Source organism: Thrips palmi, unplaced genomic scaffold (assembly GCF_012932325.1).
Source record: "Thrips palmi isolate BJ-2018 unplaced genomic scaffold, TpBJ-2018v1 HiC_scaffold_17, whole genome shotgun sequence".
NCBI classification, from domain to species: Eukaryota; Metazoa; Arthropoda; class Insecta; order Thysanoptera; family Thripidae; genus Thrips; species Thrips palmi.
This window is the reverse complement of record NW_023144626.1, coordinates 10,442,902-10,468,959: the sequence shown is the minus strand read 5'-3', so window position 1 is coordinate 10,468,959 and position 26,058 is coordinate 10,442,902. Positions and strand designations below refer to the sequence as shown.

At 50.8% G+C, this 26,058-nt stretch overlaps 1 protein-coding gene and 1 long non-coding RNA gene across 2 annotated transcripts in view; one reads left to right on the top strand and one right to left on the bottom strand.

Moving 5' to 3' along the window:
* The window catches only part of LOC117644037 (neural cell adhesion molecule 2-like), a 290,539-nt gene that overhangs the window by 141,875 nt on the left and 122,606 nt on the right, over positions 1-26,058 (bottom strand). The window contains exons 3-4 of the mRNA XM_034383224.1: positions 11,085-11,293; positions 6,614-6,724 (exon numbers count right to left, since the gene is read on the bottom strand). Of these exons, the coding sequence (XP_034239115.1) occupies positions 6,614-6,724; positions 11,085-11,293 (320 nt within the window). The remainder of the gene's footprint in view (positions 1-6,613; positions 6,725-11,084; positions 11,294-26,058) is intronic.
* LOC117643479 lies at positions 8,052-10,292 on the top strand. The gene is made up of 3 exons (XR_004587617.1): positions 8,052-8,337; positions 8,622-8,813; positions 10,022-10,292. It is a non-coding gene; the product is annotated as an uncharacterized LOC117643479 (long non-coding RNA).

Here is a 26,058-nt window from a genome sequence, read left to right as displayed (position 1 = left end):
TTGCGCAGTTGCACTTTAGGTATAATTTCCGTACGAAAACCCGGAAATATTTCTACTTTATGAGGAAAACTGAGCGCAAATTTGTTCAAAATAAGAAACATGTGACGTTTCGTACATTATTTGTAGAAAATCGCTTGTGGCTTCCTTTCGAAGCTAACGAGTTTCCAGTAACACTCTCATTCCAGGAACGTGACATCACGTTGAAACGAACGTGACAAAGTGTCACGTTCTTTTGAGCATTGTGTCACGTTCTTTTGAATGTGAACGAGCTGATTTTCGGCCAATTCACACCCAAACGAATGTGACACAATGCTCAAACGAACGTGACAGTTAGACACGTTCGTTTCAACGTGATGTCACGTTCCTGGAATGAGAGTGAAGTCCGAGGAAACAAAGTAACTGACTTAAGGACAAACGGGCACCACTCTACATAAACAATGCAGAAAAACAGAAAGCAGTGCACCAATAACCTGCAGGACCAACTTCTCGCCCCCACATCTCCAGATTCTTCATCCTGAACCATGCACCACTCTTATGCAGGCGCCACACGGCACGCTGCGGGAGGGGGGAGGGAGTAGAAAAAAGGGGGGGAGGCAGAGAGGCTCAGCAACTTTTATTGTCTTTCGTCCCGTTTCGAGCGCTTGCCCGCCTTCGACCCACTTGGAGGACACTCCAGTCACTCCAAGTGGAGACGCCCCGCCCCACCCCGCCCCGCCCCTGAGGCACGCCTGGCCACACCGATCAGGCGACCGGCCCAACACGTCCGCCTGCACCGAGTTTGGAAGCCGGGCCGAGGGAAGCGGGGGAACCGAATCGGCATTTTCACAAGAGGCCCTGATTGACTGCACGAGCCCGGCAGGAAATGGGCGGCGTCCGGCAGGCCAGACTTTCTGCTTAAATTTGGCTCATCCTGCGCACGGCAAGAGCGGCGCCGGGGATTCCCAGGCACACCCTGGAAAAGGGGGTGTGTTTCCCAGAGGCCGTGGGATTAAAACTTCACAAAATATTTTGAGCATACGTACGGTTCAAGCGACACAGTTTGAAATACGAAGAAAATAATTGATAAATTACGAATTACTTTCTTTATCAGCTTGTATAAGCTCAAAATACTTTGACTTTGTAACTAGGCGTTACTCTTATCCGGGGTGAAAACGGCCTCAGACTCTCATCCTTCAAACTGACCAAATTGATTATAAAGTTATAAAAGTTATAAAAACAAATAAAAATGTCACTGTGCTCATTTATGTGGACAAACGTCAACACGCTATGAAATGAAACTCATTACGAGTCTGAGAAAGCAGGAGGCTCACTGAAAATCACCGGTGCCTTTCCTGTGGGCTACAGGGGAAAACCGGGAACCGTTTCTTGCGTGGGCGGAACGGCACAGAATATGGCTAGTCATCTGGCTGGAGGAGCAGAGTTACTCCAAAAGAGTGGATATTCCCCCAAGAGGAGCGCGCGAACACGCACACACACCCACAAACCAAACACACACAGGCCAAGAAGACCCGCGTTGGAGAGGCCCAGCCAAAGCTACTCCACCTGCAAACATCACCTTGCGAAGCGCTGATTCATAAATTCTCATATACCGACTACACTGCAAAGCCGGTAATAAGTTTGCTTGCAAAAAATTTGGCAAGCCGTTTTGAATGCCAAAATTTCGCAAGCTTGGCCCGGAAATACCACCTGCACGGTAAAAACGTAACCTGGTTTTCCCAGGAATCCAATGGTAAAGGCATAGGCGATTTCCAGGGAGTTCCTGGGAAAACCAGGAACCATTTTCACCGTGTGGCTTCCCAAAATGAAAATTTCCGATCAAAGCTGCCAAATTTTGGCAATCGAAACGGTTTCCCAAAATTTGTGGCAAGGAAGCTTACCACTGGCTTTGCAGTGAAACCCCAATCACCTGCAATATACCCAAAAAAGGGCCCATACTTTGCCCATGTAAGTAGGCGATAAGTGTTTCTTCCCCTCCCTCCCCACCAATGCAACCAGGTGAGCGGGGTCAGGCACGGAAGGACGCGCGACGCGTCGCGTCTGTCTCGCGTATTATCGGGATTACGTCCCCGGGTTACTTGTTCCATTAACCTTAACCCCGGCCGTGAGCTGTTGAGGCCCCGCGGGCCCCGCGTAGGCCCCGGAGGCTCGGGGCAATATGGAGCCATTTTGATCTTCATTCACCGCCGCGCCGTGTTGTGAAAAGCGTCCCTGAAAAATTTCTTTACAGGGAGCAGGCGTCCGCGAGACGCAAAGTAAAAAGGACCGACAAACGACTCCGACTGCCCTACACTGTGCACCCCGGGCGACGGGACAAACAAAAACAGACAACACACACCCCACACACACACAGCTTGATGACGTCGCGCACACAAGTACACAAACAAGCGCGACATTGCTGCCGAAGGCCTTGGGGCGGCGACGCGCGCTGCAGCGCTCGCAGTGGATCGGACACAAAGGCAACGCAAAGGTTTGCCCAACGATTCCGGCCAATTAATCCCCTGCCGGGCATTATTATGCGCGGGACAAACATTCAACAATCCCCCTTCGCTTCGCGCCTCGCGCCCGATGGACCCGAAATGGGGGCGAGTGGCAGAGTGGGACAGAGCGGGCAATGTTCCGAGCCGAAAATTCGAGGGAACAACTGCTCTACACAGGATTCTTCAAAGAAAGAGTTTTCACCAGATTTTGATGAGATTTCGCGACTTTTCACGAGATTTCGAAGAAATTCACGATATTTCCACCAATTTAGCGCAAGATTTCACCTACTCAAGAGCGAAAAGGATTCGGGTGTAATTGCCCCCGCACAAAAAAAATTAGTGAAAAGAAAGTCGCCACCTTGCAAATCTTTTCAGGGTTTTCCTTTCAACCCTATGCTAGACTGGTTTTAGAGAAACACTGTTTAAACACCGCCGGGAAAAGACCCGACATGTGTATCAACCGCTCTCATAAACTAAGAAACTCCTACAAAGTCTCACGAAAAAGAAATGGTCTGTCCGTGTACAAACTGGGGTTAAGATCACAACGAAAATTTGACCTCACGGTAAAAACGGTTCCTGGTTCTCCCAGGAACTTCCTGGAAATCGCCTATGCCTTCGCCATTGGCTTCCTGGGAAAACCAGGTTCCGTTTTTACCGTAGTCACGCACAAATTTCCCGCTTTAGAAAGCACGCTCAACGTTTTGCAAAACTTGTGAGGAAAGGACATATTAGTTGAGAGTGTTGTTGTTTCAGTGCGTCCTCCAGTGCGTCGTTGCGCCGATCGAAACGGTCCGCAAGTCGAGCACGGGGTACGGAGTGGACACTGCATGGCGCTCCGACGGCCGCAGCCTTATCCCCTTAACCGCAGTGGGCATGGCGGCCCCGCCAAGGCCTGGCGCGCCACGGCGGCCCCGAACCAGGCAAACACACACAGCAACAGCGGGGCCGGGGAAAGAGAGGGGGGGGGCGAGAATGTGAGTTGGGACTGGCAGCAAGAGACGTGCGGACGAGCACAAGCAGAAGGCCTCTCCGGTGAAAGGGGGGAGGGGGGGGGGACGCAGACAGAAAGCAGCGGACAAGCAGCGCGCCCATGGGCCACGCACATATTCCAGCACGCACGCGCAAAACCACGGGCCCAAATGGTGCACACTTTGGGAAAGTGGAGGCCGCGCCTGACAGGAGGGTAAACAATAGTCGAGGGGGGATATGGCGGGATCGCCCCCCCCCCCCCCTTTACAGGATGGCGAAATGTTGAGGGGGGCCGCGGAGCCGCGCGAGATGGGGAGGAAGAGTACGCGTAGGGCCCCCCCGGCATGGTGCGTTCGTCCATGACCCTTTGGGTACGTCGCAAATCCTAGCGGGAGATGGAAAAAGGGGTGCACATAGTCTGATCACAGTATGATTTTAACGAAAAGTCACTGGTGAAACAAAAGGGATTAAAATTTTGCCCTTTAAGGGCGTAAACGATTTACGCCCATAAAGGGCTAAATCGTTAAAGCCTTTGGGGAAAGGGGATTAAAAATTTTTCTTGAAATTTCTATACCATTTACGCCCTTCCCCAAAGGGGATAAATGAATATGCCCTTGCGAGGGCGTAAAAGAGTATTTATGCCCTAAAGGACGTAATTTTTATGCCTTTGTTTTACCAGTGTTCCTAGCGAGGGGTGAATAACTCAGCGTTCTGGTGTACACATGAGTACATGAGTACGCGTGAGTACACCTTCCTTTACTCATAAATTTTACATTTGTAAACAATTTAAGGCTTAATTTAGCGTTTTAAACGACACTCGACGCCAAATCGGTCGAAAAACTAGTGAATTTCGCCCTGTTTAACCTTGTGAGTACACTGAGTACGGGCAAATCTGTACACATGAGTACACTAGTGATTCACCCCTAGTCGCCTTGAAGTGGCTGCCAATGAAACCAGATTACCCACTTTCTATTTTTTCCGTTCAAAATGCCATGGTTTTTTTAAAATCATTATTTTTAAAAATTAAAAAAAAATTACGATGAGCAAACTGAATGACCCAAGTAGCTCCCAAACACTTGTGCACCGTAAGTCATGAACAACATTGAATTCTGGTTTAACTTCTTCGTAATTCTTGAAATTGGGTCGAAATTCAAAGAACAACTTCAAAGCCCAGAGAAGTTCAGACTAACACTCGCAGGACTTTGGGTGCAATTCATTAACATTCAGCATAAATCCATGTAGAGTACAAAGAACGGGTGCACTGAAATTCAAAGGCGTCCCCTTGGACAGCAGTGTCTCTTCGCAGTGAGGTGGTCGCAGCTTATCAATGCTTTGAAGTCCCGAGGAGCCTCACACGCTTTACGGCGGCGCCCACACTGCAAGGCTTCCCAGTGCAGCGGAAGCTGGGGGCGTCTTGGGCGGCAGTGTAGGGATATCGGCCCGGCGAGAACAATGGCCGTATGGCCGTATCGGGCGGGGCCTGCCGGAGCCGCGCAATAACTCAAAACCTCTGCTCGGGTTGCTCGGCATTGTTGTGGAGGCCAGGCCGCTAGGCCAGGCCTTGCCCGGCCGGGATGCGCACTGCCTCTTCCAAAAAAAAAACAAAAAAAATAAGTAACGGGACACGGTCGCATCACTCTGGTCTAAATGGGGAACGACAAATAGACGCTCATACACTGCGAGAAAAAGTACAGACCATGTCTGGTCAATCAGTACCAGTCCTACTACGGAACTTCTGCACTATTTTACCGTACCCAAGCACACGAGCTCTTATGGGACAAGTACGGACGTTCCGTACTTTTTCCCGTACTTCCGTAGATTTTCATGTCTGTACAATTTCCGTACAAAAGTACGGAAATTTTTCACAGTGAATCAGAGCCAGAGTCCCAGAGTGAAGAAGAGGAACAACATACGCTGGAAACATTCGTCACATGTGTCACATGTGATATGCATATCGCGTTCACATTGATGATGTTTGGCTAAATTTCCTTCGAAAAACTAAGGGGAGCTTAGAATTAATCATAATTCAAACCCCGGAAACAAGTTGATAGTTGATTGCCAGTGCTGTTTCCGGTTCATGTTCGTCTCCTCGATCTTCACTTCCGGTTCCGAAGTGTCTGGCGCAGGGCCGTCGTGACTTCTAAACTAGCCGTTCATCGTATGCGTACGCAGTTGGGAGGACACTTGACCCCCGTCTAGTATGAAATGCGGCATTACGTTGACTAGGTGGCCTTAACCTATCCTATCCAGCTTGTACGTAAAAGAAACGCCCTTTACTGCGTGAATTAAGGTAATTACACTTACATCACCCGAATTTGGGTAGCAAAATAATCATCACCCAAATTTTTGAGGTTAAGTACACCAGGCTCAAAATAAGGCATTGATCAATAGTCTCAGTATAAAAATACGAAGAAACCATAGCCATTACATACACTGAAATTCAAAGGGTAAGACATCTGACCGATTTTCGGTGATACAAAAAGTATGACCTGGTCATACACAAATGTATGACCGAAAAAGGGTCGTACTTAAATTTATGACCAAAAAAGGGTCACACATCAGCGAAACTGGCTACTGTTTAACTTGGGGATTTATCAGCCTTTACCTGTGACACTATATAGTATGACCATTTTTCGGTCATACATCGAAGTCGGACCTTTTTTCGGTCTTACATTTCAGAATGACCCTTTTTCGGTCGTACATTTCAGTAAGACCGTTATAGGGGTCAAAAGTCTGACCCTATTTTCAGTGTAAAGAGAGTATTTCACCGGGGCAAAAGACCAATAGGTCGTCAAAGCGACGAAATATGATTACTCGTCGAAGTTGAGGCCATAGTTTCGGTGGCCCCGCTCGAAGACATCCTTTCGGCTTAATGGCGTTCCCGAGTCGTGGCAGCCTCGGCTCGGCACATTCAATAGGGGCGTATCTCCACAGCGCGTCACTGCGCACGTTCAGCAGACTAATGCCGAGAGGAGGTTCCGTCGCTGTCTCTCTTGCACCTACCCGCTGAGCTTTAGTCTGCGAGAGAGACAGAGCGACGCGAGCGACTCTTGGAATCAGTCTGCAGGGCGGGGCGAATATTCAGGCGGAGTGGATCGAACAATGTCGTAGACACACGAGCTCGCACGCAGAAGGGCTTATCCCGGCCTAATACCTGGGCAACTTACCTCCAACTACTCGGCAAGTAAGAGAGATATTATCCCCCTCCCTGTGGGGCCCCACCGTCGAGTTGAGTTGTCGGCCCCGCTGGTCGAGCACGGCCGGGGGCTCCGGGGGCACTGAAACACAATTACGCAAGAGTTGTAGAGCTCATTCGCACAAAGCCGTTTTACAGTGACATTGATATTAGCCGGCCTCAACTTTCATCTCGATATTATCATCCTAAACTCGAACTAACGGCGACACGTTCGGTCTGACCTTCCACAGGCCTCCGAGCGGAGCATTCCGTGGCCTGCGGGCAAGACGGAAGTCGCCGAAACGCGGCACCTGAGGAAGTTTTCACAACATCAGACCCAGCCTCAACGGCTTAGACTGAAGGTGATAGGAGATGCGTCAAAACGCCAGAAACATTCTCATCACTCAATCAACATTTTATCAATATTAATTGACGTATACATAAATAGAAGCTCGTTGCGAAAACTTAACAGAATTCCATGATTTGATTACCTTTCTTCTATGCTCTATTGTTCGCCAACAATTAGAGACAACACGTTTCAATAATTCAAAGATTGAACATCAACTACAGATAGCGCTAATGATCGTCTGTTCCCAGAGTAAAACGTTCAGCAAGAAAACTGCTAATTCTAGCTCAAAGCGAGTCCCATTCCTGGTCTACCGCGGGAAGATATCGCTTGAAGTGGAGCAAACGTCCAGGCGCGGCTCCAGAACTTTCTCGGTGAAAACGGATCCTGGTTTTCTCAGGAAGCCTGTGGTATAGACGGGTCGGTTTTCTGGTATTTCCTGGGAACTCCACGTTTTTTCAGGAAGCCTACTAGTGTAAAGACATACGATTTTCTGGGAGTTCCCGGGAAACCCAGGAAACGCTTTTAGCGAAGGAGAGGGTACAGAGATTAACCCTTTTCAAAGGGACTACGTAATTAATTCTGCCCACCTTCGAAACAGCCTCGGCACACTGTAAAAAATTCCGTACTTTTGTACGGAAATGGTACAGAAAAATATAGTACGGAGGTACGGAGAAAAGTACGGAACGTTAAGTACTTGCTCCATATGAACCCATGTAAATGGGTAAGGAAAAAAGTACGGAACGTTCCGTAGTTGGCAAGTACGGACGTTCCAGGCAAATTATTGACCAGACATGTTCCGTACTTTTTCCGTACTTTTTTCTCACTGTGCATTAGACAGTCTGAGCGAAAGATGTTACGCAGGTTCAGGGAGCGTTACGATAGAAGGCTACTAAGGGCACTTCGGAGAAGAGCTGGAACGGAAGTTGCGTAGAAATCAAGAAAAACAATCCGTGCGAATTCCGTCACAATGAGCGTCTGCGTCGCCGTTCCACGCAGAATAATGTTGTTATTCAAGTCCGGCGCTTGATGTTCTAGATTTCTTTTCAACTTCCGGTCCAGCTCTTCTCCGAATTACCGTATTCCGTGCAATTTGACGGCCACAGTCAAAGCCGAGGAACGTGTTGTTACGCAGGTTCAGGCCTGCCTGATCCCGCGTAACATACTCTTCCGCTTAGACTGCTCCTTCCCAAGCAGCACGGGGTTCTTCTTAGATCATAACAATGCGAACGCCTCAGTTTGGCCGGCCAAATTAATTTTCGGACCGGAAACAGTACATTATTGAGATGTCTGCTGATCTGCGACCTGTGGCAATTTTTGACGCGGTCATTTCCGTTCTTCCGCAACAAGTCAGTTGTGGATTGGTCAAGGTATAAGAAGGATGATCAAACTTACACGGTATAGTGTTAAAGAGTATGTTTTTTTATAATTATATCCAAATGGCTTTAGACTAGAAAATAAACAACGCCATGGAAGTCCGAAATTCTATCTTCCAGAGAAATCTCTGTTGCATTAGTTGTAGACCTCCCCTACTGATCGTAGTTCTTGACGAGTCTCACCCGTGGACTTGCAATGCGTTCACCACCACTTGCATATGAACATTCTTAACACGTCCACTACCAGTGTAAAATGCTTACTAATCTTCTTCTTTCAGAACGAAAGTCTCTACAAACGTCCTGTCACGAGTCTCTGTAAGAATTGCTGATACTTCTGAATCGAAGAACACGGACCAACCAGCGTCTCCAGGATCGCCCACTCGTCATCACGCTGACTCCGACACTGTCCTCACCATCGTAGAAGCAGAGCCTCAGGTTACAGCCGACAACTGAAGACGATACTACTAGAGGTAAGTGATGTCCAACACCGACATTAAAGAAAATGATCCGGATTGACTTTTGCTAGCTGTCCTGGCCACCGCTCAATCGTACCGAGAGCGCAGCCTCGGACCGGAAATAGTCAATCATGTGCGATCAGTCCGGTATCGGATTAGGCAAGGTTCGCTTCGGTCCTGAGCCAAATGTGCTGAGTTCGTTCTCGAATATTTTGAAGTGTTGTATCTCTAGTGGCTTGTTTCCGAACTGGGGTGAACAGATAAACGAAACAGTTACAAAATGACATGAAGTTCAAATGATCATCGAATTTTTCTACTTCAACTCACATTGGATTCGACAAAAAAATAAACTTATCAGGTACGAATTTGATTTGGAAAATGCCCTACGATTCGATTGCAAACAAATATCTTTGATTTGTACACCCTCCGGGAGTCAGAAATGACATTTGGTCTAGCCGATCGCTGGTCTCTGCGTGTATTTTGTGAACTCTGAGTTTGTACATCCAGAGGCTTGACTACCGAGCGGAACATATGAGCCGTACATAGTCTTTCCTGTAGGATGTTGTTAGGCGACTCTTGCCTAGTAGAAATTTCCCTCTGAGCTGGATGACTGGACTGGGCTGGACCAGGGTGTCATTTTCAAGCTCCTGTTTTGAAGTTGCGATCTACGACTGACTGCGGTGGACCACGCATCTACCGCGTTGATACGCCAGGACGTGTCTCGAACCGTATTGGTTGCGCCTAAACTTGTCTCCCTGCAGTGCATAGCCTAACACATTCATTATTTTCGGTTTTGAAACCATCTAGAATTTCTGTCTTCGTCGTGGAAAACTGATTTCTCTCTCGAAAAAATAAACGCAATAGGGCACTTTGAAAAGGAACTGGAACGCATGCTGCGAACACAAAGTTCCGTATAGGTTTTCGAGCATAAGGTTTGCACATATGCATGCGTTGTCATTGCAAAAAAAAAATTAAAAAAAATCAAATTGTGACCTTGACAGCTATTGAAACGGCTAAAAGTGCGAGCTTGATTTATCGAAATTAATGAATTGCAGGCTTGACTGCGTTGATACTTATGTCGTGTGACAACACTTTTAAAAGTCGACATGAAAAATAAGCACGTTTTAATATGCTTTTGAACGGTGGTTCGGGGCATTTACTCATCGGGCCCTTTGACAGGATTGAATTCCGAACTGAAACCCTTACGACCGTCTTTGTTGCAGGAATAGATCCCTGAGTGCAGTGAATCTATTGTCGTCACGATGACACTCGGCGAATGTCACAATTCACCCTGTAACGAATGTGACCCTATATTCGTTGAAAATCAGTGCAGCCATGATACTGGCGTCCCTGTGTTTCATCTCTCTGTCCCTGTCGAACTCACGGGGCGTTCCGTGTGGGTGCGAGAGAAACCGGGCGACAAAACGCGCTGTTCACTGCCTAATGGCCGACCGCGCCAGCCCTAGGCTGGAGGGCCCCACCCACTCCACGCGCACCACTCTTCGACTCCAGTTTCAACACTCACCTGCTGCTGAGCAAATTTACTCGCAACACGCCAGTGTGTGCGTGTGTTTGTGTTTACGTGTGTGAACGTCGTCTGTGTGAAACGTGTACGCTGGAGGCTGTTATGGTATGTTGTTATTGTGTGCGCGCGACCCCGATGACGTGCCTCGCGGCGTCCGCGCACACGAGGTACTCCGCGCTCGGCGATGCCACCCAACCTGTGGCACACTGCAGCACAGTATGGTGGAACGACCCATTTTTTCGCACTGGTTTTGCTCAATTTCAGTCAAAGCTATGCTCAAAAAACTACATGTCAATTTACTGTTTAGAATTTCGTCTTTTCTTTCAGTTCTTGTTTTTTGAATACTTAAAACTTTGAAATTTGAAACTTTTCAATGCCAAACGCGTACACGTGACTTCTTAGCAGTATCTTATCAATTTTTTCTCGCATCCAAAGATGACGATTTGAAAAGGTCTTTAGAGCCATCCTGAAAACTTTTCCGGAAAGAAGACCCGCGTGTCAGTAAAAGAAAGCCAGCAGTAAAGGCCATTTTGTCCTAAATGCGTGTGGGCCGAGGTGTGGGCTGTGGCTTGTTGCGTCCCGATGCATGAGCCAGCAACACGCTTCACGCCTGCCGTGCAAGGAGGGAGGGGGCGCAAAGCCCCAGGCACGCGTGGAGTATGCGGTGTAACGAGGACATTAGAAGCAGACGAGAGTCGTTTTCCTCTCCGGTTATGGACTAGAATGGCAAGCTAGGCGCATCCACGCGCGTTGGGACTCACCTACGACGGTGAGGTTGTACCGGAAAGAGCGCGACGCCGAGTGCCGGAAGTCGACCCTGCAGCGGTACACGCCCTCGTCGTGCCTCCGGATGTCGTTCACCACCAGCTGGGCCGTCTCGGACACGGTGCGGAAGTAGGCGCGCGTCCCGAAGCCCTCCGACAGGGACTGGTGGGTGGCCTCCTCGATGGGCTTGCCCCGGACGTCCAAGCTGCAACAGAAGGAGGAGGAGAAGGCATTAGTTTGGGTGCGAGTGGGCCGAGGTGGAACCACTTTTGGTGTTTGGGGGACACAGGATTTCTGAAAGGAAGATATATCGCAAGATTTCAACCGATTTTACGCCCGAAATTTTGCTTGTTCGTTCTCTATATTGATGAAAATTTCAGACTTCCTGAGGTTTTGGGCCCTTTAGTGGACGCAGAACATCACACTCTAAATGTCTCATGGTGGAAGGCTGCACCAACATATAACGAAGATTTTGTCTAGAATACAAACGAAATTCGTGAAAATATCTTTAAGGTTAAGTGCGTTTGCAATGGTATGTTATAATCTCAGCTGTAGCACCATAGTGTAAACAATTCACCTTAATACAGGCAGTCTCGACTTTACAACTGCATGAGTGCACAAGGAGTTGCCCCCTTGTCAGGGTAATGTTTTCAACTTTATCCTTACATTCGTTTTCCTAGTTCGAAATGCGAGTCCAAGGCATTGATTTTCCACCCCGGGCGATATGAATTGCTTTCCATAAGGATCGTTGTAACCCGAGTTGGCAGCCCCCGGCCCTTGTCCTTGTCCACGCTGCCTACAGGTTGGGGCGCTCGCTGCGGTGCGGCAGACCGATTCCGAGAGTCGTTTTCGTCGCTCTGTCTTTCTCGCAGTCGTGGGGCGGGGCGTGCCTTACAAGTGTGGGAGAGACAGAGCGACGAAAACGACTCTCAGTCTGCTGGGGCGAGTCCCTGCCCTGCCGCAACGCCGGGGCCTTCCTCTACATTCTCAACTTGTGCTCGCCAAGTTTCGTCTGTAAACTGGAGGAGCGGGAGGGAAAGTCTGTGCAACAATCACAATTATAGGGCGTTTCTCTGTTGGGAAACTCGTGGGTCGGACCAGTCCGGACCAGCAGACTGATTCCGAGAGTCGTTTGCGCCCGCTCTGGCCCTCTCTCTCGCAGTCATGGGGCGTTCCTTGTTGGTGCGAGAGAGGCAGAGCGACGAGAACGACTCTCGGAACCAGTCTGCAGGCGGGGCGGGCCGCGTGGCGTGGCCCCGTGAGGGTCCTGCCGGGCGTGCCGGCGTTCGGGTAACGTGCACACGGCGAACAAGGGACTGGGGACCGAGCGACAGCGAATTAGCGTCGCGGGGACGAGGTCGCGTCATCTGCGTCCACCGCGCGGGTTACTCTTCGCTGCTGTGAAACTGATGCGTACACTGGTAAAACTAAAGCGTAGCATTACCCTCTGTTTTCAAGCGTAATCTGGTTACGCTTGAAATCAAGCGTGTAGTTGTACAGTGTTGTCCAGTTGTACACAGTAGTTGTACACAGTGTAGTTGTACACGGCAAATGACTTAGGGTGAAAGGCTCACCAACATATTATGGTGGAGATTTTCTCCGTAATACCAACGAAATACACCCTTAAAACCTTACGAAGTATTTTGAGCATACATTCGTACAAACAAATTTGCTTTGTTAGACGAATAAAGAGTTCGTAAATTACAAAGGATTTTCTTTGTAAGCTTACGTATGCTCAAAATACTTTGTTATAATAAACTGCTCTGCTTTGTAAGGCCTGAAACAGTTTGTAAGGTTTTCTCAGTGTACGTTCAAATATCTTTAAGGGACAGTGAATTCTTAATGGCATGTTATGAAGTCAGCTGCACCACCATGGAACATTTTCACCATAATGTGGAAAATCTTTCTTCACTGTACAACATTTAGAGTGTAGCAGGATCTTATTTCATCCCGTTCGATTATCACATTCCCTGTTCACAGTGAACTGTAACTGTGAATTTCCATGTAAATTTTTGGCGATAAATTCTCAATTTTGAGAAGAATGTCGATATATTTTCAGTAAATTACAAATTCATTACGAATTTTGGGGTACTAATTTGGCTAGAGTTATTTCTACTCGTCAGCCTCAAAGCAAAGAGAAAGCAGGTTTCTCATTGTGCGACACACGTGGCGAAGAAAGCATCAACAAGTGTCGTTTTGCCCGCTTTTGCCTGAGAACGGTTTGAGCTTAAGAATGGTGAGCGACCCGGTTTGGATTTGCCGCTCTGCCGGCGTCGCTCTTTGCTCATTATAGCGAGCCACTTCCACCGGTGTCGTGTCCACCTCCCCGGGGATCGGTGCTGCTCCAGGGGTGGAGGGGCATTACCTCGCAACCCTCAAGCAGGCCGCGCACAGTGGGCCAGAAGACCCGCGCAGGCGGCCGAAACTCTAGGCGCGTTTTGAGTTTCTGAGTACTGGTACTTGAACTGAACGTGTGATCACACCAACGGATTCCTCCTTCGTAGAGCAATCCCTTGGTGGGCACGCAAGCTCCGTGAGCAAATTTGCTTCTTTTTTGTCCTTCTATTTTAAAGGAAGATTTAAGACTTCTAGAGATTGAAGGCACTACAGCGACAACGAATTTCTTGAGTGCCCCCTCCCCCCGACCTGAAGTCAAGCGCAGAGAAGAAATAATCTTCTGTATTAAGGTACGTAGGAGAGGAGAACTCTGTTTGAAGCCAAGCTTAAGAACTGCGCTTCAGTCCTACGAGTGATGTATTTTAGCTGTAAAGTCTGTTCATGTCATGCGTGTAGCAGTGCAAAATGTTTTTTTTTTTTTTTTGGGACGGTGTAGGCAGCGTAGTTGAACGCTTTAGGAAGGGCGTAAGGTCTCCAAGTGTAGTTGTGTGTCTGAATGAAACGTTGAACTGCGCTTTAGTTTCCCAGTGTAACGACTGGAAGGACCTTTTGCATAGTGATGAGTTTAATTTTCATTGTTTCGCCCCCGAGCCGCGCCGACGCCGACCTGCATTCAAGCAAGGCGGTAAGTTTTCCTTTAATTTCAACCCATCACCCGCGACCCAGTTCTATTTCGGGTTTCAATGATGCCAGTGGGGCCAAGCCGCAGGCCAAGCAGCGCCGCTAAGGGCAAGGACGGCCGCACAGTGGGCCAGAAGACCGGTGGAGGCGGCCAAAACTCCAGACGCGTTTTGAGCTCCAGAGTCGCTAAATGGGACTTGAATCGTACGTGTGACCCCACCAATGGTTTGCTCTCCGAACGAGGAATCCATTGGTGGGGTCACACGTTCAGTTCGAGTCCTGTTTAGCGACACCGGAGCTGAAATCGCGTCTGGAGTTTGGGCCGCCTCCACCGGTCTTCTGGCCCACTGTGGGCCGGGCGGCCCTTCCGTGTACCGGCGCGGACTGCGTGTACCGCAGCAATGAAAGGTGTGGGGCCCCGCCACGCCCCGCCCCGCCCCGCGCGGCCACACGCAGACCAAAGTCGAGCCGAATACGCGCGCCGAGCCATAGGCAGGCAGGCCGGGCTGACAATTGTGGCGGGGCGGGGCGTACCGGCGGGGCGTACCGGCAGCCGGCGGGACCTCCCCATCTGATAAGGCGCGGCTAATAGATTTCTTGCCGTACATTTTTGCGCCGCGCGGCAACACAAGCAAATTACCGTGGCATTATGCCGCGCGGTGTGCCTTACACACGGCACTGACCTGGCCAGTGGCCGAGCCCTGCCTTGGCCCTGCCGGCCCTGCCCTCTCGCTGTCGCACTTGAGTGAAAAGTAGACGGTTGGGCCGGCCGAGCGCGCCGCTCGCCCCCATCATTTCAATATTTGACGTGGCCTGGCGGGGCCTGGCACGGCCTGGCGGGGCCTGGCGTGGTCGGGGCACAGAGGGTTCCAGGGGCAGGGGGGAGCGTGCAGCGAAAATATGGCGTGCTGGAAACTGGGAGACGCGGGAAAGAATACACGCCCTTGCGCGAGTTGCTCTGGCCGCTGCGCAACCACCGTCATGGTGCGGTTCGTGTTATTCTCGTCTGTTTTTCTTTTTTTTTGCGGTGTATGAATGAGAGGAGGTGAGTCGTTAGCCACTAGAAGCTCGGCGAACACGTCGTTCAGCCGTCCGCCGTGCTTTGCAGTCTTTCTGGCAGCCACGCCTTGCGTCGCCTTGCGTTCGTCATTAGTTTCGCACTGTGTTTGCTTTGCTGTCGGTTTGGCCTCTAAACTGAGGTACGCCTTCTCTGCGAGGGCGATGGATTCGTAATTTTTACCAAATATATTACACTCACAGCTACACTGTAGAAAAAATCCACGGGAAAAGGTACAGGCACAGTCTTTGGTAGACAATTAGCCTGGTACCACCGTACCTCAGCCAGTACGGCTTTTGGGGTACGGAGTACGGTTTTTCATAACATAGGCTCTTATGGGAAGCACGGTTTATGGGTACAGTTGTTCTGTACACCATGAGATACGGTCTAGCCGTACCCTTTTCCTTGAAATTTACGGCCTTTTTTAACATTTTAACAATGTACGGTTATTGTTAGTTTGATGCGAGGAGAAATGGCTTTGAACTTTGGTGTACATTTTCTTTGAATTCCACGTGAATTTTGGATTAAGTTCCATGAATTAAAGCGAAATTTCCATGAATTTTCAAATTTTCCGTGAATGTCAGCACTACCTTCACTAAATTTTGAAGAATATCTTTGAATTTCGACTAAATTCCATGAATTTTCAAATTTTCTTTATCTAAATTAGAGATTGTCTATGAATTTGGGTGTCAGAACATTTTTGGGGTTTCCCTTGGTTGAACACAAGCACTGTGCTCCCCCGCGGTCGAGCGATCGACTCTCGCGGTCGAGCTATCGACTGGCCCGGCCCGGCGAGGCCTTTGGAGCCACCAATCAAATCCCGGCGGGTGCGAACGACTTTTAGAATGCGTGCGGCCGCCATGGCGCGCCAGAGGCCGGGCCGCCGGGACCAGTGGGCCCGTATATCACTCTCCTGACCAACACTCCACTCCCTGACTTGACGACCAATTTTTTGAATAATGCTCTCGTGTCAAGGCGCACTCGACACCCCGGCTGTCCGACCAGCGCCGCGCCGCCGCGCCGGCCAGTCTGCATCGACAGAAAAATATGCTATCGGCGCGACAAATTATTTCCTCCTTATTTTGCTTTCTGCATAAGTTAAGGGGCGCCGCGCGGCCGGCCACCCTGCTCGCTGTGGGGCGCCAGGACGCCAGGTGTGGCCACGGACAAATCGCAGTAATCAGAGCCTTTTCATTTCGACGGCGGCGCAAAAAAATAAATAAACAAAACGAAAGCGAAAGGAGCGGCAGAGATAACTCAATGGGAATAAAGATGGTGTGGGAATGAGAACAACCTTACGGCCCGCGGCACGAGAGACAACAACAGCTGTATATCAGCGTGGAGGTCGGAGGAAATTAAACCATGAGCGTCTTCGGTGTCCAGGCCTGTACAGGGCCCGCAGGCCGAGTGGCATGTCCAGGCCCAGTGAGGCGCGGCCTGCCGGCCTTGGGGTGGCCAGCGGAGGCTTCACGAAGGGGATTCAACAGCGCGTGGTTCAAATTTCTAAGTGATTTATTTTACCTGTGGAAGTTTTAAGTGACTGTGAAAGAAAGACCCTCCAAACAAGAAAGAAATGTGAATTTTATGCGGACGAGGAACGCAAGAAATTTTAACGGTTAAGTAGAATGCAGCATTGTAGGTCTTAAGTTAAATGTTAGTTGGGGCTACACGGTAAAAACGGTACCTGGTTTTCCCAGGAGCCCTATGGCGACGACATATGCGATTTCCAGGGGGTTCCTGGGAAAACCAGGAACCGTTTTTACCGTGTATCTCTGAAAATTGAATGGAAATGGCCGAAATGAAGTGAAAAAAGAGTCTTGCCTAGTTTTGGTCAAACAAAAGTGTCGCTGAACTCGGATCAGGTCAAAATGTGTGGCAACAGTGCCAACACACAGAGGTCAATGGTTCCTATCTCAACGTGGTTCACAGTTCTGGCTAAACAGTGGTCGGACAAAAATGTCTGATCTGATAATTTTTTGGTGCAGCTCTCAGGCCTGGCCAAAACTTGGTAAGACTTCTAGTCTCCTCCCTGCTGGAGAGGCGAGAAATCTGACGTAAGGATTTGCAGTGTTTCTAACCTATATTCCCCCTGCGGGCTCGTCTCGCGCGCTCGACCCAAGCTGGCACCAAGCTGCCAGCAGGACTGATGCAGTGGTAATTGACGGACTGGTCCGAGGGACAGACGGCGATCGGGGTCAGCGAGGCGGTGTCGGCCCTTCGAGGGGGAGTGAGGTCGTCGGGCATGCTGCAGACTGATTCCGAGCGTCGTCTTCGTCGCTCTGTCTCTCGCGCACTCGTGGAACGTCCCTTATGGATGCGAGAGAGACGGAGCGTCGCAAAGGACTCTCAGTCCGCTGCTGACGGGCAGCGAGTCCTGGAATGGCGACTGCCTTCCCTTTCCCTTCGCCTTTGAGGAACGCACTGCCGTCGCAAACGAAAGAGAATATTACGACTCTGGCGTTCCGTGGAGCACAACAACGGCGGAATATATCAATGATGCTGCCGGGTCTCAAAGGGCGGGCAGTATAAAATCACGTCATTATTATGTGAGCAACGAGGCTTCTGCTTGGACAAGTGCCTTGTCCGCCGTAGCTTTCCCTCTTGCCCTGAAGCGCCTTGGCGACTAAACCATCTCGGTGGTCTTCTGAAATTCGGATCGCCACTCGTACTGGAACCGGAGGGTAGAAAAAAGTGACCTCCGCATCCGTAAGCACAGTGAAAACGATATGCCAGAGCGTTGCGAGTCTGCACTCTGAAAGTCTGCGGACAATTTTTGTAACCAACTGGACGTAATTTTGGTCATCTTCAAATCTGGTGACACAATTTGAAACCAGCCCACCACTAAAGCTGGTTATAGTGAAATATTACATACGCACCGAACTATTCCTACAGCTGCTAAGAAAAATTGTCCATGGACGTTGGTAAAAACGTTGTCTGCTTTTCCCAGGAAGCCTTTGCGTTGAAGACAGGCGATTTCCAGGGAGTTCCTGGGAAAAACAGGAACCGATTTTACCGTGTGAGTGTACTGCTGTGTTTTCAAATACTGCGGACGTCGTCGAAGGTCGCGACTTTCCAAATTAATGCTCCAAGTTAACAGAGCAGCACACCTGCTGCTTTAATTCAGCACAGGTTCGGGCCGCGGCGCCACCTTTTCCATTTGATGCACCGCGCCTCGCCACGCTCCGCCTTGCCAAGGCCTGCCACGCCCCGCCACGCCCCACCTTGCCACGCCCCGCCACGGCCAGGCGCCTCGGCGTCGTGAAAAGCAAAGCTTTCATTTATGGGCGGAATGAGTTTCTCACGCGCTTTAAGCGGCGCGTCTGAAAGGATTTAAATTACTCTTGCAACGGCCGACCGCTTCGCTCGCTGCCCTGCCGCCCCCGCGCTGGGGCCAGCATTGATGCTTCTGAAGCCACGTGGCTGCCGCAGCACAGTGGGTCAGCTCGGCAGTCTGATTGCGAACCCCGCTTCGTCGGTCTGTCTCTCTCGCGCCCCTACGGGACGCCCTACGGGACGCCCTATGAGCGTGATAGAGGCAGCGACAAGAGCTTGTTCTATTCTATTCGGAATCAGCTTCAGTTTAGTTTGGAAACGGGAGGAAAACAGATTGAAATGTGCTACATTTTACTTGTGCGTTGTGAGTTAAAATAAACTTGACAGAGGTTAAAAACAACGGAAAGGAAATTTTTTGGACTGGTTTCCTTTTGAGTCGATTTAGTTTAAGATAAGTTACGGGACATCGACTACCATCTGGAAAATTTTCTTAGAAATGGCATTTTGTGTAAGTATAAGATACTAAGTTACCCATCCTTTTTTTCGTTCCTAACACTTATTTAGCTTTTACTCTACAAATCGAAGAGCGTACATTGTATGCTCTAACTGGAGCATGCCTGCAAGCACGCTCTAGCTAGCGCATGCCTGCCAAGTATACACTTACAAGTGCATACATGCCATGTACACGCTAACTGAAGCATGCATGTACTGCATAAGGGATAGGGAGTTGCCTGCATCAGGAAGCGTGTACATGGCATGTATGCACTAGTAGAAGCATGCTTGGCAGGTATGCGCTAGCTAGAGCGTGCTTGCAGGCATGCTCTAGTTAGAGCATACAATGTACGCTCTTCGATTTGTAGAGTAGTTCAGTATTTTCAGTTAGTCTATCTGACTCGACCTCTTTGGCGGTGTGGAAGCACTTCAGTACTAAATTAACGTCACTGATTGTTTTCTTGATACGTGTGCTATTAAGGGAAACTGAAACCGTGTTGAGTTTCTTCTGCCTAAACTCAACCTAGGCCCACCACGGCGCAGCCTTGGGGTGACCTTGCGGTTGACTTCTGCGGGCCGGGCGTTGCTGCGTCCTGACCTCCATAACCCTGCCAGCCGCACATATTGAGTCCCCGGCCTCCCCGCGCCCTGGAGGGGCACCTTCCCGTTTTTACGGTGGCGGCCCGGCCGAGCAGGCAGCCAGCCAGCAGGCAGCCGGCCCGCGGATCCCCGTAAAACTTGTCCCTGGTTGTTGTAAAATGCTTCTCTTTTTTTTACTCCCCGGCGTTGCCAATCGCGGGGCGTGGGTGCGGACCGGAGTGGCCAATTCGGGGCCCTGCCGGCCGCTCTGTCTCTCTCGCTCCCGTGGGGCCCCGCGAGGGGCGCGAGAGGGACGGTGGCGGTCCGGACTCAGCCCGCTGGCCTTCCCGGAGACGCTTTAAACGGCCACGGCCCGCGCTGCTGCCGAGACTTTCGGAAAGACGGACAAGTTACACTGGGCTGACTTTAATCCGCAGTGGATTTCCTCCCGTCTCCCCTCCCCGTTCCTCCCCTCTCTCCCCTGGTAGTCGCCGTATCTCAGCGCCCAGCGTGTGGGACGGCGTGACCCCGGCAAACGTGCCCCTTTAGCACCCTCCGTGCTCCGGGCCGCTCCGGGTTTCCGGGGCGCCGTCCCGCCATTCCGGTGCACTGGCGTCCTTCAAGTCCTGGAAGGCCTGGCAGGGCAGGGCGGCCCCGGCCCGGGGCTCCGTCCTCTTGGTTTATTTAAAGCACGGCCAAAGTTTCATTTGGTGAGAGTAGACTGACTTCTTGGCTGCCAATGAGAAGCGGCCAAGTGGTTTGCTGGCCCCCGCGTGCGCTGCGACGACGACGGGCTCGCATCGGTTGTGTCGTTTCCTCCCTGACTCCTGAGAGGGAAGTTTATTTCGGTCTGAATATGTTTGAGATAGGTTAATCAGCTTTTGAATTATGGATTTGTGCTTTTAAAGTTTTTGACAGATCCTCTAAGGATACGTGGGGTGCGTTGCCCTACGTGTGCTCTGCTTGACGCCGAAATGGGGGTGCACCTGTGCTGGCTGTACGAATGATTGCGAGTGCTCATTTCCTGTCTGCGGGTGATATTATTGTTTAACGAAACCTTCCAGCAGTAAAAAGGGGCTGTTTTGTGCCTGAATGCGTTCAGAACAGACTCAAATATGTTTAGAATAATTTCGGAGTCTTCAACTGGGCTCGTGCGCACGCGCATTTTAACGGATCCTTTCCTGAACGCCTCTTTTTACTGAGTGCCGTTATTTTTCAAAACTATCACCCACGCGCTCGCCATCACAAATTTTGTATACTAGCTCATATAAGTGTGCGGTACTTTTCTCCGTCCAAGGTGACAATCCAAGGACTTTGAGGTATGTCATTTCAAAAATCGATAAAACTCATCACGAAAGCTTGCCCAGCGCTTTCTGCCGTCAGACTGTTCTAATCATGGTTTGATTCAAAGTAAAATAAGTACGAAGGACCACTCGGTATACTGATACGACTCTACTCTCTATGAGTGCAAGGGGGAATACACCAGTCCACACACACCAGCAGGAGACGAAGGACAACAGTTGACAGTCTACATGACGTGGCACCAAGTATGGCAACCTAGTCCACATGGCGCGAACCTTCAAGTTACACTTAGAACATAAGCCCTTCTGAGTCTCTACTCAGAACACAGACTGCAGAACAGCGTGACAGTATTAACAGGAGGAGATGTTCACTCTACTAAAAATGTCCTGTCAATGCCGTTAATTTATTACTAGATTTCACTGTAAGTCAATTCACAGCGTTTACTGTGATCTGCTCACGCGATTCACTGTGATCTTGTTCACGGTGTTCACTGTGATCTGGTCTACAGTAAACACTGTGAGTTTGACGCCGCTGAGCACCGAAGTACTGCAAATCAGGCTCCAATTCACGGCGTTTACTGTGGCCAGATCACAGTGAACACTGTAACCGAGATCACAATGAACGCCGTGAATTGCATAACAGCAAACATTGGTAATAAATAATCGGCGTTGACAGGACATTTTTTGTGGAGTGTTCTGGTATAAAAAGGTAAATGCACTGCAATGCACCCTTCACAGTACCAGGACCCGGGGTCACTCGCAAGAACGAACACCAACGCGACCAGCACACTGCGAGCAGCAGCAGGGAAAGCAAAGCCACACAGTCTTTGGCGAAATACTCGAGTCTGCAGCACAATGGAGAGACCCAGTGCGACGCGAAGGGTATGAATGGAGGACCATAGCCCCGCCGCAGTCCCGCCACAGCCCACCGCACCGAACCTATAGAGCACCCCAACTGACCCGTGCGATTTTTCATCCGAAGCAATTCCTCTACTATCCTTCCCAGGGCCTTGTTCCATTGCTCTGTTTCTGGAAGAGGAGGAAGGGAGGGGGGAGATTGTGGGCGTGCAGCGTGCGATTGCAATCAGCTGCTTTCCGGTCGCAATCCGGCACTGCCTCATCTTGAAAGCGTCATTCCCATCGCCCTGCCTAAACGGAAAACGAAAACGGTCGCAGAACTTCAGTCTAAATTCATCCCAAAAACAATGTAGGGCTCCAAAAACTTGACGAGAAAAATGTTTCTTGACTTTGAAAGCAATTTCGTTCCTTTTTACAGTGCGAAACTCCCTGCGAACTGAACGCTGAGTTGGATTAGCTTCTGCGTATTTGCAAGGCAGTCCATCAACCATAATCCATCTCGACTTGCCGCGGCTGAGGTTAGTTTCCTCTCTGAATCTGTCGCGTTTAGGAAGCACGTTATTTGCAGTCTTGCAAAGTACAGTCGGCTCGGGGTTCCCGCAGGCGGTTCACGATTCACCCGGAAACACACACTCACACACACACACACGTAGCTGCACACACAACACAGTGAAACCCCCTCCTCACTCGCCCGCAGACGTCAACACACACTAGCGAAACTCTACTTTGGAACTCCCTGTTGCACCTCCCAGTGCGTCCAGGAGCCACCGGGGGGACCCCCTTCCTGCCCCACCCCCTCCCCGGACCATTTCCGCTTTCCTCCGGCCCGCCGTGCGAACACAGATTAATCCCTTTCCCCGTGGGAACTGCATTCGCTGATTCCATCCAGTTTGCTGCTCCGGACTCCGGACGGCGAAAAGGAGGGGAGGGGGGAAAGGAGGGGGGCGACACACTCAAGACTCGGACGCAGCCGCACCATTAGCGGCTTAACGCATTCTTAAAACGCGTCGAGCACCACGGGAAAAGGGGAGAGAGGGGAGGGGGGCTTGTCGGGCCATCAGACGCACCTGCGGCGACAGGGGACTCGGCCACCAGGGGCCCAGAGAGCGGCGAAAGAATGGGCGACCGCCGCACCGCGCCTAAGTCCGGGGGGGTCGTCGTGTCAGAGCAATAAAACAACCTCCCCACCCCTTTGGACGTTTTTGTCGCGCGTCTCCCTCATCGCTTTCATCTTCTTGGTGAACACGCTACGCCCCCCCCCCCTGCCTCTTTCTCTCGCCCATGTATTGAATAAAATCGATAGCCGGATACAGGCTCATCGGTATTGGCGAAAGGAGCAAAGAGAGCACACACAGGGCAGGGACATAAATGCATAACCGATTTGAGTTAGCTGCGCCGTCGGGCCGCCACGCCGCGCCCCTCCTCGCCGTGCCGTGCATACGCTAGCGGGGCTGTCAGCCGGCCCGTCAGGCGATCAGCATCAATATCGCTGGGGGATCGCCCCCCATCGGCCCTTCGGCCCCTCGGCCCTCGCGGTCGCTAATTTCCACACCAAGGGGACAGCTCCAAACCGTTTGCTGTCCGGAAGAGGCATTTTTTTACGCTTCATTTGGCACAGCACGTTTTTGCGAACCCGATCGTAGAATGCCAGGTGCGTTGGGGTATGTACACTCACAACCTGTGATCCGATTACTCCGCTCTAGTACGCCTCAAGTTAACCGCTAAAAACACCCCCAAAAATAGGAAAAATTGCGCTGCTATTATTACGCGTGCTTTTACAACTCGACTACTTGCCTAGTAGAGTTAGCATGCCCCCTAGGAAAAATGACCTGCGTGTTGCGCTAAGAGTGAGTGCATGCCCCTTACCCAAAAAGAGAAATGTCTTGCAAATAAATATGACCTGACTTTTCGGTGCAAAGCGTACTACAAAGCAAAATTCTCATGAAAAAACTGGTCGAGAGATGGCTCGAACTCAAAGACATCTAAGGGTGCAGTTTTCGTGAACCTGCTCTTTTCTTCCCTACCTCCAGTGTTTGAAAGACGTCTTGAGTAGAAAATCGTGCACGTTCGACAGAAAGGTGCACAAAGATCATAGTTCTACGGTAAGCCGTGCTCGAGAACTTCCTGTGAATACTCCCCATTCCCATACCGGGTGTACTCAAGTCAGTTCGCAGAGCGCGCACACACACACACGCACACCCTCAACCTGACGACCAGCTCCGCCACCGAAAGTGGATCCCCCTCCCCGCCCCCTCAATTCTTCATGCGGCTCGTGGCGGTCGCGGAGCGGCGAAGCCGTGGCCGTTTCCAACAATGATAATGAGCTAATACAAAAGTCACACTGACAGTCACGCGAGCGCAAACACACACGCAAACACTCACACACATGCCAACACACTTACACACACACACACGGGGCTTAAAGCTCTCCTGGCAAGCCGCACACGCTTTCCCCCACCTCTCTCTCCCTCCCTCCCTCTCTGTCTCTCTCTCTCGTCTCTCTCTCTCTCTCTCTCTCTCTCTCTCTCTCTCTCTCTCTCTCTCTCTCTCTCTGTTCCCCTGGTCGCCGGTTCCGTGAGTTCATTTCCTACTTTCCTTTCATTTACGATTCAACGACGCTGGCATCTGCCTGCATCCCTGCGAACGCACGGCGGTGCCGCTGCCGGCGGCCGTGGAGCCAAGTCGAGCGGATATTGCGTCACTCGCAACCCTTTAGCGGCGATGTGCCGCGACAGGGAGCCTTAATGGCTTTTAATCAGACGCGCGGACGGACAGACGGGAGACGGACGGGCGGAGGGGGAGGGGGGTTTGGGGAGAGGAATGAACAGGGGGACACTTATTACAAGCAGGGAGGAGGCCCGGAGGCCCGGCCCCGCTTTGCATGTAAGCAAAGTATCACACGACAGGTGCCGCGAAGATGCAGCGACCCGAAGGCAGATTACGCCGTACATCAGGCCGGCTAATGAGGCGCAGGTAATCAAGCTTCCTCGACGACCGGGGCGCCGTCGCACCAACATTTGCATCCCGGTGACAAACGAGCGCTGCTATCTCTGCCATCGGACGACGGCTGGCCAAGGTGCAGCGGCGCACGGTGGGCCAGAAGACCGACGCAGGCGGCCAAAACTCAAGACGCGTTTCCAGCTCCACAGTCGCGCTACACATGATTCGAAACGGACTTGCGACCCCACCACTGGATTCCTCGTTCGGAGAGCAATTCATAGTCACACGTTTCACTAAGGGAGACCCGCAGTTAGGACACCCAATTCCGCAATGAAGTAAAGTTGAGTGTAAACCGACTTCTATTTTAAGAATCTCATGTATAATTGGGGAACAACACGGTCATGACCGGTGCAGGGATGGCCTTGGAAAGAGGGAGAAAACTCCATGTCTGTTACAAACTGCTCCTACCATCACTTACAATGCCCTCAGGCGTTGTGTCTTGCGTTGCGCAAGACACATTTTCTTGTTCCTAACCTGTGGGAACGGTTGTGGAAAGTGTAATAATATGGCCTACCCCCTTTCCACAGTCACACTCGTGGCGTGGCCAGCCAGACGCCTTTCAGGGCGTTTGACAGTTAGACAGCTTTGAGGGGAAGCAGAGACCGAAACTATTGATTTTGTATCAATGTGGCCAGTATCCCTTCCACCATCATAACATCTTCGGCCTTTATACACGTCTTGAAAGATATTTCACGGCGGCCTCCAGTCTCAACCGGACTATCGTATTGCAATATTCCCCACTTAATAAACTGTAATTTAAACAACTATGGAAACATTTCGCAATAAAATTACTACAAAAGGCTATTTTATCGGTAAAACTGAAAAAAACATTGCAATAAGTTTGTAATTGCACCGCAGAGTGCGGATACATCGCGGAAATCACAAACTCAGTTGCAAAAATGTGTATAACATAGTAAAAGAATCGTGAAATGAATTACAACAGTGGTTCACTTGACCTCAACGTCGAGATCGTTACGGTGCACCTGCCGAACAAACTTGTAAAAAATAGAGGAAAAAGAAAACACAGTGAGGAGAGGGGGGGGGGACTCGAGGGGCTCATCCGAGAGAGGGGCGGACTGCAGGCCGCACTGATCGTACATCGATCAAGCAGGCCACGCTATGCAAGCAATATTATTTATTTCGGCGGGAGCACGCCCCGAAACCGTGCGCACGACCCGGCACGGCCCGGCAGGGCCGGCCCATTGATGAATGTGCATATTTGATGGCGCGGCTCGCCACGGCCCGGCCGTAAGGGCACGGGGGCGGAACCAGTGGCGGGGCGCGCAGCCGCGCACGCTGCATGCAGCATGCACACGCAAACCTGGCGGGGTAGCCTGGCACGCTGGCGGCGTACTGCGGCGGGCCGTACCCCTGGCCGTCGGCAACCGTACC